Raw genomic sequence first — 15,894 nt, forward strand, 5'->3', positions numbered from 1 at the left:
GCCCAGTATTACCACGTGCAGGATATGCACTTCTTCCTAGGAAGAATTCTATGGATTCTCCTATCTTTCAAAAACAAAAGAGGGAAGAACAAAGCCTGATTGCTCTCCTGTTCTACATTTTAAAAATATTTTAAGCACTATACAATTTTGTAGGGTTTTACGAGTGCATCAAATGGCTTCAAGCGTTGAGAGACAAATCTAGCTGTTAAATACGATTATTCTATAGCCTCACAAATCTTCACGATATCACCGCTTGAATTCAACGAAATGATATAGGTGCGTAAACTAACCACTTTACTCGATACTCCCCTTCACCGTAGGGAGGATTTCGAGTAAGATCACGCCATTGGTAGAAGGATGGTAAGCACGCATCTCGGAGCGCTAACACCCGAGCAGACGTTGTAGACCTCTGAGCAAGGTAGGCGGGTCTGCGGTGACTGTCAGGGGCACTTTCATGACTCGACTGGTGCCCAGGTCGCAATCAATGTAGCTGCATCTTTGGTGGTCCGTCCTCACCTGTACCATCGCGCCTGTTGTGGGTTGCATGGATTTCACCTCATAGTTGCAAACTCTCATCTATAGCGCAGAGCTCTAAGGAGGAGCATCCGTACTTATCCTCACCATCACGTCTATGCCTTAGACGCATGCATGCAAAGGGGACAACACGATCTCACATGCGATCAAAACGTTTCTTCAATCTCGGCAGCCAATCAAATTGATCGAGACAATGAATGGCTCGGCATGACTGGACTCAGACTCAGACACCCCGCCTGTAACGTTAGATATCCAGGTCTGGACACAAGCTCTGTTTACGAAGCTCTCGAAGTGTGCGACGCGTGTGCGCTCTGCTACGGGTGGTGGGAATGTCAGACTTTTAAGCTATCTACCATAAACTTACCCAGACTTAATTTATCTCTCAAATGGGACTACTAAAATTTGGAAGAAATTAAGCCAAGGAAGCAGGTTGTACCGCGAGCATATAATTTCAACAATAAGCACTACTCTTAGCGGTTAATAGAAGTTTACAGTGACGTTTGGATTCGATCATCTTGTGCTATCCAGTGTGCAAACAATGGACCGGTTTTAATGTGCTGATAAGGCCAAGCATCATCCTCAGGAAAACCCAGTTCTCCTTATCTTTTCTGTTCGCCTAATACCTTCTCTGTACTTTGTTACCTTTGTCAATTTTGTGACACGAACGGTTTTAACCCTCTTCAGATTAATGACGCGTTTTGGCGGCTCGCAGTCACCGACAAGCACACGAACGGTTCATTTTTCATCTAAAGCGAGTAATTCGGCTGTGAACGATTAATGGTTGTGGCAAGTCAGGTTAACTAAAGTGTTCTTTCGTGTTTTGAGCAGCGTTGAAATTTGGTCAGTGACAATTGGTGTCAATATTGAGGCAGCTAAACCTCCGAGACATAATTGTCAATGCTCTTCCAAGGTCACAGGTGTTAAAAACGACTATATTTTCTGCAATAGCGTCTTTTTTTATTATTTGCTTTTGAGGATGTTGAAGAGTGCAATGACAAAAATGAATGGAGAGGGAGGAGTGGTAGAGGCGGGAGAGGTAGGCGGGTGAATTTTGGGGAGGAAGTTGCATGGTAAAGCTCGGGTTGAGAAAGTTCGGAAACTGTACACAGCGCTAAACTATCACACAGGTTCTGAAGTCACCACACGTACAAGCACGGAAACGGAGTTGGCAATGTTACTGAGCCACTTCAACGAATCAGTTGGTAATATCGATCCCCTCGGAAATGGGGAGGGCAACGTAACCGACATCAATTTCGTCTTCCTTCTGGCTGTTTCGTACCTTATCACTACCTCGCCTGGGGCTTTTACGCTTTGTTTGTGCTGTTGGCGGCATCGGGGACTCACTTTGGTTGAATTCACTATTCTTCTTAGCTTTGTAAACAAAGACGCAGTTTATGATCAATTCGAGTACCTCCACCACGCAAATCATTGTCAGACCAATCCAAATTGATAGTAGACCACCGGTTTGGGAGAGGAAACTCGTCAATGAAAAGACTTCTTTCTCGGCAACCTTGACAAAAAGTACAGAACAGACTGTATTTGTTTAGTAAATTGGAATTATTCAGTGATGGCGTAAACATTGCATGAGACTGCTTATTTGCTATTGAGAGAAACCCTCAACCACAGGGCATATATGCCGTCGAGGGATTGGGTTGACGATAAATTGCGTAAATTTTTCAGTTACCTGACTCGAAAGGAAAATATGGTAACTAAAGTGCAAGCGAGGAAGGTGAGTTTAGTATTTAATACTTTGACTGTTTGTTTAACTCTTTGGCTTGGTTTGGGAAGTATTTTAAGGCTCTGCCTTTGTACTTCCGCTGGGTGGCACCACCTCGGAGCGATGCCGATTGTGTCAAGCCCTTCTTTACGTCAGCAGTATATATTCCGCCCTGATATTATTCCATCTTTTGACTTCAAGTAAGACTCGGAGTGCTACAAGTGATTCAAAAGAATGCATTTCGAGTTTGAGAAGCCCTGGTCGTCGGTAATTTGCTTCCTTTTCGGTCATCTCTGTATTCCGCCACCTTTAAGCAGGCTTCGGTGCTGATCGCCTCTGGTGCTCAGCTACTTGCCTCAATTTTCTCATGTGAAAATAATTATGATAGCGAGTAAATCACATAGCACCGACAGCTAGCTGAGTAGAGTCTAGTACGGGAGGCATGAAGTAATAACCCACAATGTGTTCCATTTGTGGCATTAGAAATTAGTAAACACGATAAATTACTTCAGGAGTGTCCATTACCTTCAAAGCCAGTCATAAATGTCCATTACACTACAGGCATAAAACCTCACTAGTATAAGTGTTTTTAAAATGTTTACGAACGCGTGCTCGAGGGCATACAACAGCGACAGTTTGTTGTCCATTAAAAGCTACCGAAATGGTACGAGGATAGCTATTTCCAAATGAAGGGCTTTATGGTGTGCATCATAAAGTTAGGAGTAATGCCCAATGAAGGCACACGGTTGATATGCCGAGGGAACAGAAAGGGTCCTTATCATTCAAGTAGATCAGTTGGAACGATTCCACTTTTCAGGTGGCTAGAGTTCATGCCTCTTTACTCCATATTCCATGCATGTTTATTCGAACAGCCAACTCTGCAGATTGCAAAGGTGTAATTTACTGCAATACTTTGGACTTGTTTATTACTTCATTTTGGGTTCACGGGCACTTGTGGCTCTGATTCTGTAATTTTGTTGGACGGCATGGCCTCCAGGCTATGCCAGCAGCTTCATAGCGCTTCTGTGCTTCATTAATACATATTCCGCACCAGTACTATGACTCCTTTCAGGAATGACTCGGGTGTAACATTGGTGGCAGTGGAAAGCAAATCCTATTCTGGAGGGCAGTTATTCCTATTTCTGTTACTGAATGCTAAGTCTTAACGCGACGGAAGAGAAGCATATGCTGCAGGTGAAAAAAATGTGACAACCCCTATCAGAGAAGTTAAAAATGGCGTCTACCTGCGGCAACTACCCCACTTTTGTGTTCCGCAGGAATGTTGACAACTGAAGTGACAATAGCTGCGGCCGTGAACCACCTAGGAAAGTTGGTTACGCAGTTGTCTACGGTACCTGCATGAGGATGTCAAGGAAGTGAACATGCGATACCACCTCCATCTCTCTACTGGCTCGATAGATCTCAGGCCGACAGATATGGGTGGATAGCACTGAATTGCAAACAAGGTGGCAAGAAGGACCAGGGGCGAAACCTTATCTCAAAGAAACTATTTCAGATTCTTTCCTTATCAAATGCCTCTGCTTTTGGATAAGTTTTCTTAGGACTAGCGATTGACACACGAGATGGTCTGCACATTCTCTCTTGCCCAAATACAGTTTACAAACAGTGCGAAATCCCACATCGTGGGGAATGGCCAGGAGAGATTAGTGGAGTTGCAGTCAGGCCCCTTCTCAGTTGAATCCAAATTAAATTACTGACACGGTTGGTTCCTGGGTGCCTTCCCTGACAGCACCAATTGCTTTGTGATGATTGACGCGAAAGGCTAACCAAGGGAAGCACTGGAGACGACATTCAAAAGGAGAGAAGGTGCCTGTGCAGTATCTTGATCATTTGACTAATCCTTTGTTACGGTTTCGCGGGCAATTAAGTCTCCGCAATTGTGCTTCCGCTGAGCGACACTGCCTCAGAACTATGCCAGTGGCTCCTCTGGTTCTTTTATGCTTCAGCAGTGTATATTCTGCCCAAGTGTTATATTTTCTCTCGACTGTAAGAAGGTCACGGGATGCTACAGTATAAGTCATGGGTAAGGAGGGTTGGTTTTGGAACAAAGAAATCAATCCTTTGTAAAAAATTTGCTAACTTGCTTGCAGTGAGTTGTTTGCAGACAGATTATTTTAGTACAAAAGGTTTTAAAGGTTTGTTCAATGAACCCCTTTTTTGTGAACTATTTGTATTTTAACTTAATTTATTGAAGACAGTACTTGTAAAAATTCTTACTTTTTCTAAATACTATGAATTTCGTACGTAGCCCTATTTACCTACCTTAACTAGATGGTGTTTTCATGTCCCGGAACAGTGTTCGGATGTGGAATTGAGTGTGAAGATATTTTTAAGGGATTTAGTAAGTATATTATATGAGAAGAATTGTATGCCTTTAAGTCTGAAAATCCAAAGCCGACCCGTCGTCCACACCCTGTCACGCTTTATGAAGTCTGCTGAGCTTATACCACTAAGGCAAATGAAAACGCTCACATTCGAAAGACAGGCAAGTGTGAGTTGCGTTTGTTATGCGGTGGAAAAAAGACTTATTTTGACAATTTCGCTGATTTTGCGTCGCCTTTCGAGTCAGGTATGTCAACCATCCTGCAAAATACAATGCTCTGTCTCACCGTTCATAATGCAACACCTTTTTCAAAGCTAAATTTAGAACAGAAATGCATTATGACGCAGAAGTACCATTTTAACAAAATATAGCTGGGAAAGGATTGAATTTGCTACCGTTATTTTCAAACTGCGGTAATGTGAATGGGTGGAGGCACAAACGCCCCCCAATTTGCCCCGATGAAAGAGGCGTCTTGACCTGCCAATGCAGCTAGAAGCATTCATAATTTTGCGTTGAAGAGGATCGAAATAGCAGTAAATCATTTTAGTGGTCAGTAAAAGTTTTCAATACGATCTGAATCGTTCAGTAGATGAAGATCCAGTCAGTTAGTCATCTACTGAAAGTTGCAAGACAGTCAATGCTTGCCTTAGCCATTGCACTACTACGTCCTCAGACCGTTCTTAGGGCCAAGAATGCCAGCTTCTTTTAAAAGCCTTTTTAGTTGCAGGTCCTCTGATTATACCAACATTAGCTTCATACCTGTTTTAAACTTTGTCCCACCAGTTATGGTTGCCCGACCATTCTTCAGATCTCAAGGTTGGAGCAACATCCATCCAAATATGGTGAATAAGTGTTCAAGCTTTTAAATGTCCGCTCTGTGTTATAACCCTGCTGCCATTTCACCCATGGACTGCTCAATCAGATCAACTATATGCTTTCCACATTACTGAATGAATTTAAAGTACACTAGACGACGTGCCCTCTCACCTTGTGCAGGTTGAAATTGGATCTAACCACGATGATAGCAAGAAGGTTTCGTTCAACGGCGTTGTTTTGCTCGAGGATTCTCAGCACCTCACGTTTGTTGGCTCCAGTATCGCCATCGGGTTGGCTGAGCAATTCCACCGCGCGACGATATTCGACCATTTCGGGCATCTCCAGTATGGTGCGCCCAACGTCAGTGCTTAGCCACGTGAGCTGCCAGGACTTCGTTGGCCACGTTGATGTGGAACGGTCCGTCTCGTAGGAGTAGAAGGCGCAGGGCAATGTACATGTCGGCACTACATCGCCCTGGTATCACAGACGCAAAATAAAAAAAACTCATCATAGAGCCTCAATATTTAACTAAAATCCGTCAATCAGACCTCTTCTTTTTATTATCTGATTAATCACTTTAAGCGATTTTGAAAAACAGTTTCCTGAGACAGGGAGAAAATTCTTCAAGATTTAAAACAGAAGGTAACTACTGGTGCAAATTGCAAAATATCAAAACGCTGACAGGTGGGCTTAATAGGACCAGTAAATTCAACAGCAACATTGATGAAAAAAGTATGCAGAAAAAGTGAAAAAGACATTTACAGGCTGCATTCTAAAAGTGGAGTTGGTTTATTTACACGAGGCGAGTTCAAGCCAAAAGAGTACTTTTGCTTTTACAGCTTTAAAAAGGCGACGCTATTACGGTGACACTGCTCACGGCAGTAAGTGACTATCAACCGGCACTCATGTCGTGGACCAGTCGGACCTAGACGCCATTAATCAAGACTGCAGTAGAAGTGCCAGGTTGCATGCCACAGTGTATGTTAATGAAGCCTCCTGTTAAAGCAAAATCCTAGTAAAAGCAAAGGAAATGTACCAGTAGAGAGGAGTTTAGGTTTGATCGGGATATGAAATCCTAAGGCGCTCAACAGGTAGGCATATGAATGGTGCAAATGTTGTAAAGGGCATCCCACGTCTGCTGTGGGCCCTAGGACGACACCACAGCAGACAGTTTCGATATTGGACGATGATGTGGATGATGTGGCCGTAATGACACATCTTTCTGTGTCAAGGAAGTACGGACAGGGGGGATCTTAAAAAAATAAAAATGCATTTTCTACGCCCTTAATTTTTTTCCCATTTCCCTCTATTAGACAGAAAGTCTCGACCTATATGAATACCTGGTAAACTTAAGCACCTCTAGCTTTTGGCAAATAGTGCCTTCTTTGGAATCCCAGCACTGGAAATACAGTGCAATAAACGGCTTAAGAAAAGGGGGTTTTCATTCGTTTCAGCGTAGCCATTACAGACCAAGTGACTACACTATGTTGCGATTTTTCTCTTTGACCAGACTCTTTGCAGGAGTTCTGGACTTTTGTCAAGGGGTTTCCTCTGTGATGATTGTAAGCTCTCGAGGGGTGGTTCAAAATTCTCAGGACTGTAGAACATTTTTTGCCATTTTGGAATACCACTGCTGACGAATAAGACAAAATAAATTGGTTCACTGCTCCTGAATTATCCAGAAGAAGTGGGATGTAGGAGAACTTAAATCGCATTGCGCTCTTTGACAAAGAGATACAATGTTATTTGATTTGCTTGTGAAGAAGTGTACGATTTGGGGAAAAACCGAGCATCTGGTGGAGCTCCATGTGGCTTGTTTACTTGGGAAAAAATAACTACATTGTATATAATTCATTCTCCTTCCTCTAACCCCTACTTACTGGTTCTGTACAACCGGGTGGTGAGCGATGGAAAGCACTGGTCCAACCACACCAGCTATCGAGGCTTTAATTCAATCCCATCGTTTAAGTCACTTACTGATTCGAAATATTTTGTGTTTGTGGGGAACCGAATGAATAAATAAGTTAATAAAATTTACGGCCCTATTTAGTTTCACATATTGATGATGGTTAATAATTTTGGTGGGTAGCAAAAAAAGATTCTAACTTAGTTTTAACTTGATTTTACCATCAAGATACCTCTACTGCCTTGTACTACTTATGCCCTAAAAAGTAGTATATAAAGGCCAATGACTTTTACCCTAGTTAGGCAACAAATTATGGTAATTTTGTAAGGATTGGTAAAAAAGCGATGTAGGGGGCCTCACAAAATACAATTTACATTCGGTAAGTTTGTTTCATTTTTAATGAAGGCAACTAGTATTGGAGCATTATATCTGGGCTTTACCTTTAAATGTTATGATTCCATACACAATGCTTTGGCGGCCTCTGAGGAGCCTATTAAAATAGTGAATGAAGTGGTGTGGGGAGGGCTCTTCTTACTTCCGTTCTTGAAAAAATAAAAGCTGCTTTATTAAGAAACACTGGACTATTGTTGGTGAAATATAGATTGCTGAAACCGAAATCCGGGATTATTGGTAGTTTCTAAAAAAATGAACCGTTATGGAAGTACGTGACTAAACTGAAATAACTCTCAGATGGTGAAAATCGTCTCAAGGGATGCAGTGTGCGAGTGAAGAAGCCTCTTCCTTCAGAATCACATTACCGCCATGAAACCCGGTTGCGAATATAATTTGATTTCCCAACTACTGCAGACCCTGTGGTAAGCTCAGGCAGTTCACGACAATCCTTCCTTAACTCATAGGAGTCACGAGTTCCTCTAGGTGAACTCGCATTTACCTTTGGCAAACTGTTAAACTACGAGGTCAACAATTGGGGTATGTTCAGATGTGCTTCAATGCCGCAAAAGATTTTGTGGCACCTAGTTGAACCCTTTCACCTTATCTCAGATACTTTTACGACAAAATGGGCTGCATTTAAGTTGTGTCACACTGAAAGTTATTTCAGATCTCTTTCTAGCAAATTCAGGCGGATATGGATCCTAGAAATCCCGATAATTGCTTACAATAAGCTGACAACTTACTAGCATTCGTCAGGTGATTCTTTTAACCTTTGAAATGATGTCACTATAAATCTTAATCTTCTGGTTCTTTAGCCTTATGCTTCCATATACGTGAATTTCGGCATTAAATTAAAAAAATACAATCGGGGACACATTAAATTATTTATAAGGAATTCTTGCTTCTTCCCTTTTATTTATATTGGCTATAATGGTCCTAGAAGTTGGTAATCTTTACTAGATGCAACCCCTATAAGGGAGTAGTTAGTTATTACAATACTTTGGTTATTTGCTTAACTCTTCTTTCTGGTCACGTAGGCGCTTAGGTCCCCGCGATTGTACTTTCGCTGGGCTCTATGTCCTTCAGGCCATGCCAGTGGTCTCCACCCCTTCTCAACGTTGTCAATACATGTTTCGCTTAAGTATTAAGCCTTTCTTCATCCTTGGGAAGTTTCGAGGGGTTACATTATCATGTAACATCTGCATATTTTAAAGTGGAGAGCCATTGGATTCATTCAAACCCAGCATACGACAAGCTGCTGCTACGCCAAGAAAGATCGCCCATTCTGTCAATTGTTTTTATGTAAAAGTGCGCATTCAAGTGAAATCTACTTAAAGATCGGGAGCTCCTAAGAAGTTTGTTAACCTCCCTGTTTAGCAGAATGAAAGAATACAATTTACAAATATACTTGTTCAAATCTCCACGGTATTGGAATGTGAACATTCATGGTCTCAATACTTCTACTGAAGGCGCGGTTTTCGTGGCTAGTACGAATAACAAAAGAAAAATTTGTTGGTAATCCGTAAATGTAACTGTGAGGGCTGTAACCACGTCTTTTTTTCAAAGATTGCCTTTTATTGGGTGCATGTTATAATTTTTGGTGTCTTTGCAATTACTTTCAGTTTTATTCCCAAAAATGCTTTTTATTTGGAGGAAAATAAAAGTGCTTTTCAGGTGATATCATCAATGTTCTGCAGCCACTTTACCACTCCATTACGATTGCAGTGGAATCATTTTTTCCGTTGTCCTTGTTTAAGCCAAATTTCGCTATAATGCTTGAAAATAGTACAAATCGCTAAAGGCACTAGGAACCGTATAATTTCAACAAGGCCCAGCACCTTGTAGACCAGTATGTGATGCAATTGTACACAATGGTTGTCTTTCCGGCTGATGAGTTTATATCCGAGTGGATCCATTCCTCTCCAGTTGCAGTGAACTCTTTACCTCCCAAAGATGGTACTCCACCCGAGAACCGTGTGGGGAGAACCCTGCTTAAAGCCTCCGAACCCCTCCTACGCTTCTTTGATACTGGTGCGGCTTATCACGGCTTTGGGGAAAACTCGAGTTACTCCAGCAGTTATACTTAAAAGTTAAGGTTACATTTTTGGAATCAGGTAGAATTTTGTGCATTAGTTAATGAAAGGCGGCAACTTAAAACACACACCTCTGAGTGAAAACCAGCTTGTGTAATTTTCAACCCACTTCTTTCAAACAAAAGCCAAACCTATGCGTTTATATTCCTCAATAGAGGAACTTTTATTATCTAAATACGAGCATTTAAAGGAGGTTTTTTCGCCTGCTTTGTTTTTTCAAGCATCGCAATTACTAAGTCTCTCCCTCCCTCTTTATATATACATCCTCCGCAGCTCAAACCAATTTATCATTTCCCTTTTTACACACTTCCGCAAGTCATTTCATTTGAAGAAGGATGCGCTCAATTTTTTATTTCCTTCAAATTAAAAACCTTACTTTCATCTGTAGATAGACAGATTCACATATAAATGCATATCGGTTTTTGGGACTGTGATATGTATCTTAAAGCAGAGTTGGTAGCAACCAGTAATGGTCCCACATTTTGCAGGCACCACTGAACTGGCAAATTCTTGTGTAGCTGTTAAAGACCGTTATAAGTGTTTTTGAAATTAGGGTCAAATTTCCCAAAATCTTTGAATTTTAGGCACCGTTGCAAATATCTTAACCCACATGGAGAAAAACTCACCTTCTAAGCGGCATTTGTGGCCTCGAATACATGTATAAAAAGCGCCCTTTCTCACCTGGAATTCTTGCATGACGAGAGCTTTGCAGAGAATGCGATCTCGAGCCATGTTGAGTTGCGCCTCACAGGTGAGAAACTCTTCACTCGGTCCAGTGGCGTTGCGCATTTCTGCCTGTTTCACCATTTTCTCGTAGACACACCGGTTCTCCTTCACGAAATCCACCATCGACATGCAGAATGGCAGGCTGTTGTTTATTATGGGAAATTCTATGGCATTGCAGTTGCAATTCTCGTTGATCTCAGCCTGCAACATGGACAAGACTGTAGTAGTAAGGCCAGTTGACAGAAATACACTCCTCTGTTTAGTGGGTTGGATTTCATGTCGGATTTATTTACATTGCCTTTACATTCTTGGAGGTTTTTATTTTCTACTTGGTGACATAACTCGGTGCTTATGCCCAGAGTCTCTCAGCTCTTTCATAATGGTACGAGTCGTGACATCTTCAGAGAGGACTCAAGCGATGCACCAATGGGAATTTAGGGAGTAATGTTGTCTTTTGAACCGTGAAGCGCAACAGTTTGCCAAATTGCAGAGGAGAATACGCAGATCACTCCCTTAATGGTTATGGAGTAGAGTTGTGTCTTGTTCATAAAATCTGCATAAGTGGCAGCTGATGTTCTGCCCTCAGTTTGTACCCTATTTTTCTCTCTCCAACATATTTTTGATGTTAAAAACGTTTTTTTTTCTTTTTTTTTTATTCTTTTTATCTCTAGAACGATGGCGTACTATTCGTATATTCCCTTTAATTTTGGCTAAAATTTGTGCTTCCAATTCATCGATACCCAAATTCGTTATTGAAGTTGGACTTGAGGTCTGTATTTATTTGCCTTCGAAAACTAGGATTTCATTAATGAAGAGAAAGTAAGTAAATTCCAAACATGCTACAATTAACTAGATTCTTAAACCTGTGAAACCTGCAAATTTTCCCATTTCTGATATGTTAACCGTGAGGTTTTACTAACCAAATCTCTAGGGACCGATTCAGGTCATATAGTAAATATTTTCCACCTCGTCTCTATGCGACTATTGTCACGACTGATATTGTCGGGTTGAGAGAAAGACAGACAGATGCCGTTATTAATGGTAAGAGGAGAGGCGCGAGAGTGCAGTAGGATGCTTTCTTTCCCGACCTCCCACAATCCAGCCTACAAGTCGGTGGCATCGGCTCTGCTCAGGCTATCAAGCCATTATTCATTTAGGTCCTCTGTACGTTTATGACAAACGATTGTACTTTGTTACGCCTTTAAGAACAATTTGAGCACTAAATTGGTGGTAGCGGCAAGTGAATCCACTCCAACTTAACCAAAACCCTGCTTTTCTTAAATACATAACACAACCAAACATCAGAGGAAATTTTTGTCCTGTGGATGTTTGAGTCCGAGGAAACTCATGCGGAGAATTGGCAATCACTAAAGACTCAAGTTCAGTACTTCAGGAAATTGAAGGGCTTTTTAAAAGTAACTGCAAAGTCGAGTTGTGATCTTCATCAGGAGATTAGATAAATCCCTTTGTTGTAGGAAGTTATGAAGAGAACTGCGATCTTGGACCCGTTAGAGCTCCTCACATCGGGCGCTTCGCGGAACTGGGTTGGCATACAAAATAAACTTGCGCTAGACCATCATCCATCTTTAATTTACGTCAATCTTTGGGTACAAAATCCTTATCATTGTGGTGGGGAATCATTGTAAAACCCTAGTGCATAATTCACGAGTGGTTTTAGTGCACTCAACGATTGACCGCAAAGAGGTCTGTAAATGACATCCAGATGAAAGAGAGGTTCGTGTAACAGAGAAATACGTGCTCCAGTTTTGTAGAGTTAGGCCTTACCTTGATAGTATTGGCTCTGATCATGGTACCTGTGTCACTAGTCTTCCTATTGATACGCTTAAGTAGGTCTTCAACGCTAATCCAAACACGAACTTGACAGGAAATAATCGGATTTGCAGAAAGGGTGTTGGACTTCACCTATTGCATAGTCTCGACTTTACAAGATTTCTTCTGTCCGCATGAGTGTGTGTGCGTTCGTCAGCCAGGTCACACGGGGAGGGAGTCATTAAAATTTACTCTTGGTTCTTCCAACATTTTGGCCTCTAAGGGCACACACTGATTTGACAGGCGGCGTAACTTGAACTGTATCTTGATTTGTACCACATCGTAATCATTCATCCTGTGATTCATAACTCAAACGGTTTATGCACAAATATCTTACCCCCAGTCTTAAATTACAAGTTATTAGATCCTCCCTTAAGGTCTGCTTTTGTCGTTTGGATGTTCCACGACCACTCTCTAGAAGCAGAACGTCCCAATTATGTAAAGGAATAAGTGAGATCCTTCCTCAACCTCCAGCAATAACTCCTTCAATTAAGAGAACAATAAATTCCTCCAGTCTCTGAGGCACACAGCCGCTATGTAATTAGGCTACAGAAAAAAAAACTCAATGATTTGTTAGACAATAAATAAGGTAGGATGAATTAATGAAGGAAGGAATGTATTAGAAGCATTTTTTGACCACCACGACTGAAATGTCTTAATGTGCTTACATGACACTTATTGCCATCGAGTTTTGTTGAGCGTATTTACAGAAAAATATGTTTACATGCTTTTAGCTCAGGTGCTCGAGATTCGAGATAGTACAACCGGTTATCATAAATTAGAAAAAAGAAACACAAGTCACACGGTCGTAACGTCTGGCTTAGGTAATAAAATCGGGCCGTCGCATATACACGGCGATGGTAGCAAGAGTGTCAAGTGCTAAGGAAGTTAAATTCGATTAGCCCACCTGAATGGTATACATCCGACATCCGTACTCCGAGTAGGCATAGCTCATGTTATCATGGCCCGGAATCTCGGTGGGAGTGTCGCGAGTACAACGACCATAGGGCGGCTCCTTTTGGATATTCTCAATGGCCTTAATTTTAATTTCAGTAAGGGTGCCGGGCTGGAGGTTGATGCCCTCCTGGTTCACGTCGGGATAGGTGCTAGCTGTGTGTACCACAACCACAGCGCCGGAAAGTTGGGATTTGATCTCCGAGGCAAAGCAGTCATGGCACTCCACTTCGTCATGGCGCTCATTAAGGTAACTGAAGAGCTCGATAGTGAGCACACGCCGACTGATGCTTGGGTCGATGTCGAAGCTGTGGCAGTTGAGGTAGAGCGCGTGGAAGAAGTGACGCCAGCGTCCTACCTTCTCGCACGGCTCTATTATCCGACTACTCCCCTCCAAATACAGCACCTGCGTTGGTTTTAAAGAGGAGTAGAATCACCCAAGCACAACCACTGATTTCATTTAGTGCTTAAAGAATGGAGGTAATGTTTTCAAAGCCAGACAGTGAATCCTACTTGTAGCTCAATTCATGCCACAATAAGGGGGAGTGAGGAAAATCAAAAAATACAGGAAGACGATCTTTTTAAGTGACACCTTCTGAGTGAATTTGTGTTCTGAGATCACGAAGGTACGACAGGACAGCAGCTCCCTTTGTCTACTAATAGGTGCCGCTTTTGCACAGTTACCAGCTTCTCCCATTTACTTGCTCGCATGAAATTACCTCCATTTCCCTGATTTTTTTGCATTTTTTACTTTTAGAACTGACCAGTAGCCTTCTTTACTCAATAATCCATCTGTATAGAATGGCATTAGAAACTTTTTCATATATTTCTCTGGTTGAAATAAACAAGGAAGTTGCTCAAACCAATTCACTATAGCATAAGACCGAAGGCCTATTAAATCGCGAACATCTGTACACTGCATTCAATGATTTTCACAGTTAATCTGGATTTTTTTCAATTTTTTGGAGACCTATCTTGATAGCTCTGGACCAGTGAAGTTTGAATTTTTAGAAAAATAAACACTCCGGTATGCTTTCCATCGCAATCAAGAGGTTGCGTTATGCCAAGAAGCCATCACTGGATATGACAACCAAATTGGTGGTGGGGTAAGTATCAGTGCTTCTTGACACGAAATCAGTCAGTAAATTAGGCCTTAGTTTAAAAAATCCGACTTCACTGAATGGCAAATTGTGCTCCCTCTCCCTCTTTTGCATCCTCCATCAAAGGCGGGAGACTGTTCTTTTTTCCCAAAGTTGGCACTTCGAATAGCCTGACAAAGGAAAAAAGTGAGAGGACGAGGGAAATCCAATCGGCGCAAAGCAGTCCAGCACCCTCAATTTTCCGTCTGCCGATTATTTCATTGGCAGGTTATCCTTGCTTCCCTTTACGTCGCTTCACAAATTTAATTCGAATTCTGCTTCCAGGGGTACTCTAATATTTGTGATGGTTGAGCTTCTCCACGGTTTATCTAGTAAAATGTATTTTTCGGCTCATACACACCGAAAGTAAAAGTTTTCGGTCCTAAAATAACGTTTGCAAAATTGATTACCACGTAGGTAAATTCACTTTCTTGGACTAGATTTGAGAGACTTTATCATAAAAGTCGATTTCTTGTAGTTGAAATTTTGCCCTCCCATCGTAGTTACAGCATTTCATTTGCATAATCTTTTCTCATTGCAAAGTAAAGTCCAATCGACTTCACATTCTCCTTGAAGCATCATTACTTATAAAAATCTACATGTACCGAGTATCGAGAACTAAGTACCAGAGCTTGACCATCCAATTGTCGATATCGCATTTGAGTACTTTCATTACTAAGAAAGTACTTCTCTTTGTCGTAATTCTACTTAAGTTTGAATAATGAACTAATTCTTAGCACTAAAATGTGCAAGTGCCAAACAAAATCGTCAAGGAAATTTATAAATTATAACATTTTGGGGGCAATTTATGCTTAAATCTTCTAAAAAAGTTTCATCTCCAGCAGAAAGAAGGATGCCCATAGGCGAAGTGATTGTGACAAATCCAATGATAGGTATGATGTTAATGATGATGGAGCTACTCAAGGGTAGTCCAAAAACTAATTTTATCAGCAAATGTTAACGCAGTAGGTAGAAGGGCATTTCAAGTGGGCAAAACTCACATCACATTCTACTTCCCTTTTAAAAGTTTGCCCTAAAACTTTTTAAGTGTTTTTAAATTTTCTATCTAGCAGCAAAAGGGGAGTTTCCTTGAGGCAAAACGGTCTCTTCACTCTACTTTGTTTACGAGACGAAGTTTCAAAAGTGGTTCAGGCTTTAATAAATTTAGTGACCACTACGATGACAGGATTGATGGAGTTGAATGCCTCCCAACTCTCCTCGGACTCTGCGACTATCACAAAACTGCTGAAAGGTAATTTTGCCTAACACACACAGCTCCAATGAGGATAGAAAGGAATGGGTAAACGTAACAATGAGGGCAACTTTGAGGAATCATAATCGTTTTTGGAGTAATTTGGCAGAAATAAAGTAAAGAAGAGGCGAGAGGAGGATAATTATTCGTTGCATTTTACCTCATCGCAAAAAAGTGAGAGGCAATGAGT

The 15,894-nt window shown here is 41.4% G+C and overlaps 2 protein-coding genes across 2 annotated transcripts in view; both read right to left on the minus strand. All coding sequences in view use genetic code 11, as the record gives it.

Moving 5' to 3' along the window:
* Positions 1 to 1,729: 1,729 nt before the first annotated feature.
* EGR_05520 (hypothetical protein) lies at positions 1,730 to 10,739 on the minus strand (the record flags this gene model as incomplete). Its single annotated transcript, XM_024494769.1, has 3 exons — positions 1,730 to 2,044; positions 5,583 to 5,885; positions 10,485 to 10,739. The coding sequence occupies 3 exons, from the start codon at positions 10,737 to 10,739 to the stop codon at positions 1,730 to 1,732; spliced, it is 873 nt and encodes a 290-aa protein (XP_024350817.1).
* A 2,518-nt stretch (positions 10,740 to 13,257) lies between these two features.
* EGR_05521 (FMRFamide-activated amiloride-sensitive sodium channel) overlaps positions 13,258 to 15,894 on the minus strand; it is a gene marked incomplete at both ends in the record, with an annotated part of 3,548 nt that continues 911 nt past the window's right edge. Inside the window, one exon of the mRNA XM_024494770.1 lies at positions 13,258 to 13,719. Within this exon, the coding sequence (XP_024350818.1) occupies positions 13,258 to 13,719 (462 nt within the window). The remainder of the gene's footprint in view (positions 13,720 to 15,894) is intronic.

This window comes from Echinococcus granulosus, assembly GCF_000524195.1.
Source record: "Echinococcus granulosus chromosome Unknown EG_S00041, whole genome shotgun sequence".
Lineage (NCBI taxonomy): Eukaryota > Metazoa > Platyhelminthes > Cestoda > Cyclophyllidea > Taeniidae > Echinococcus > Echinococcus granulosus.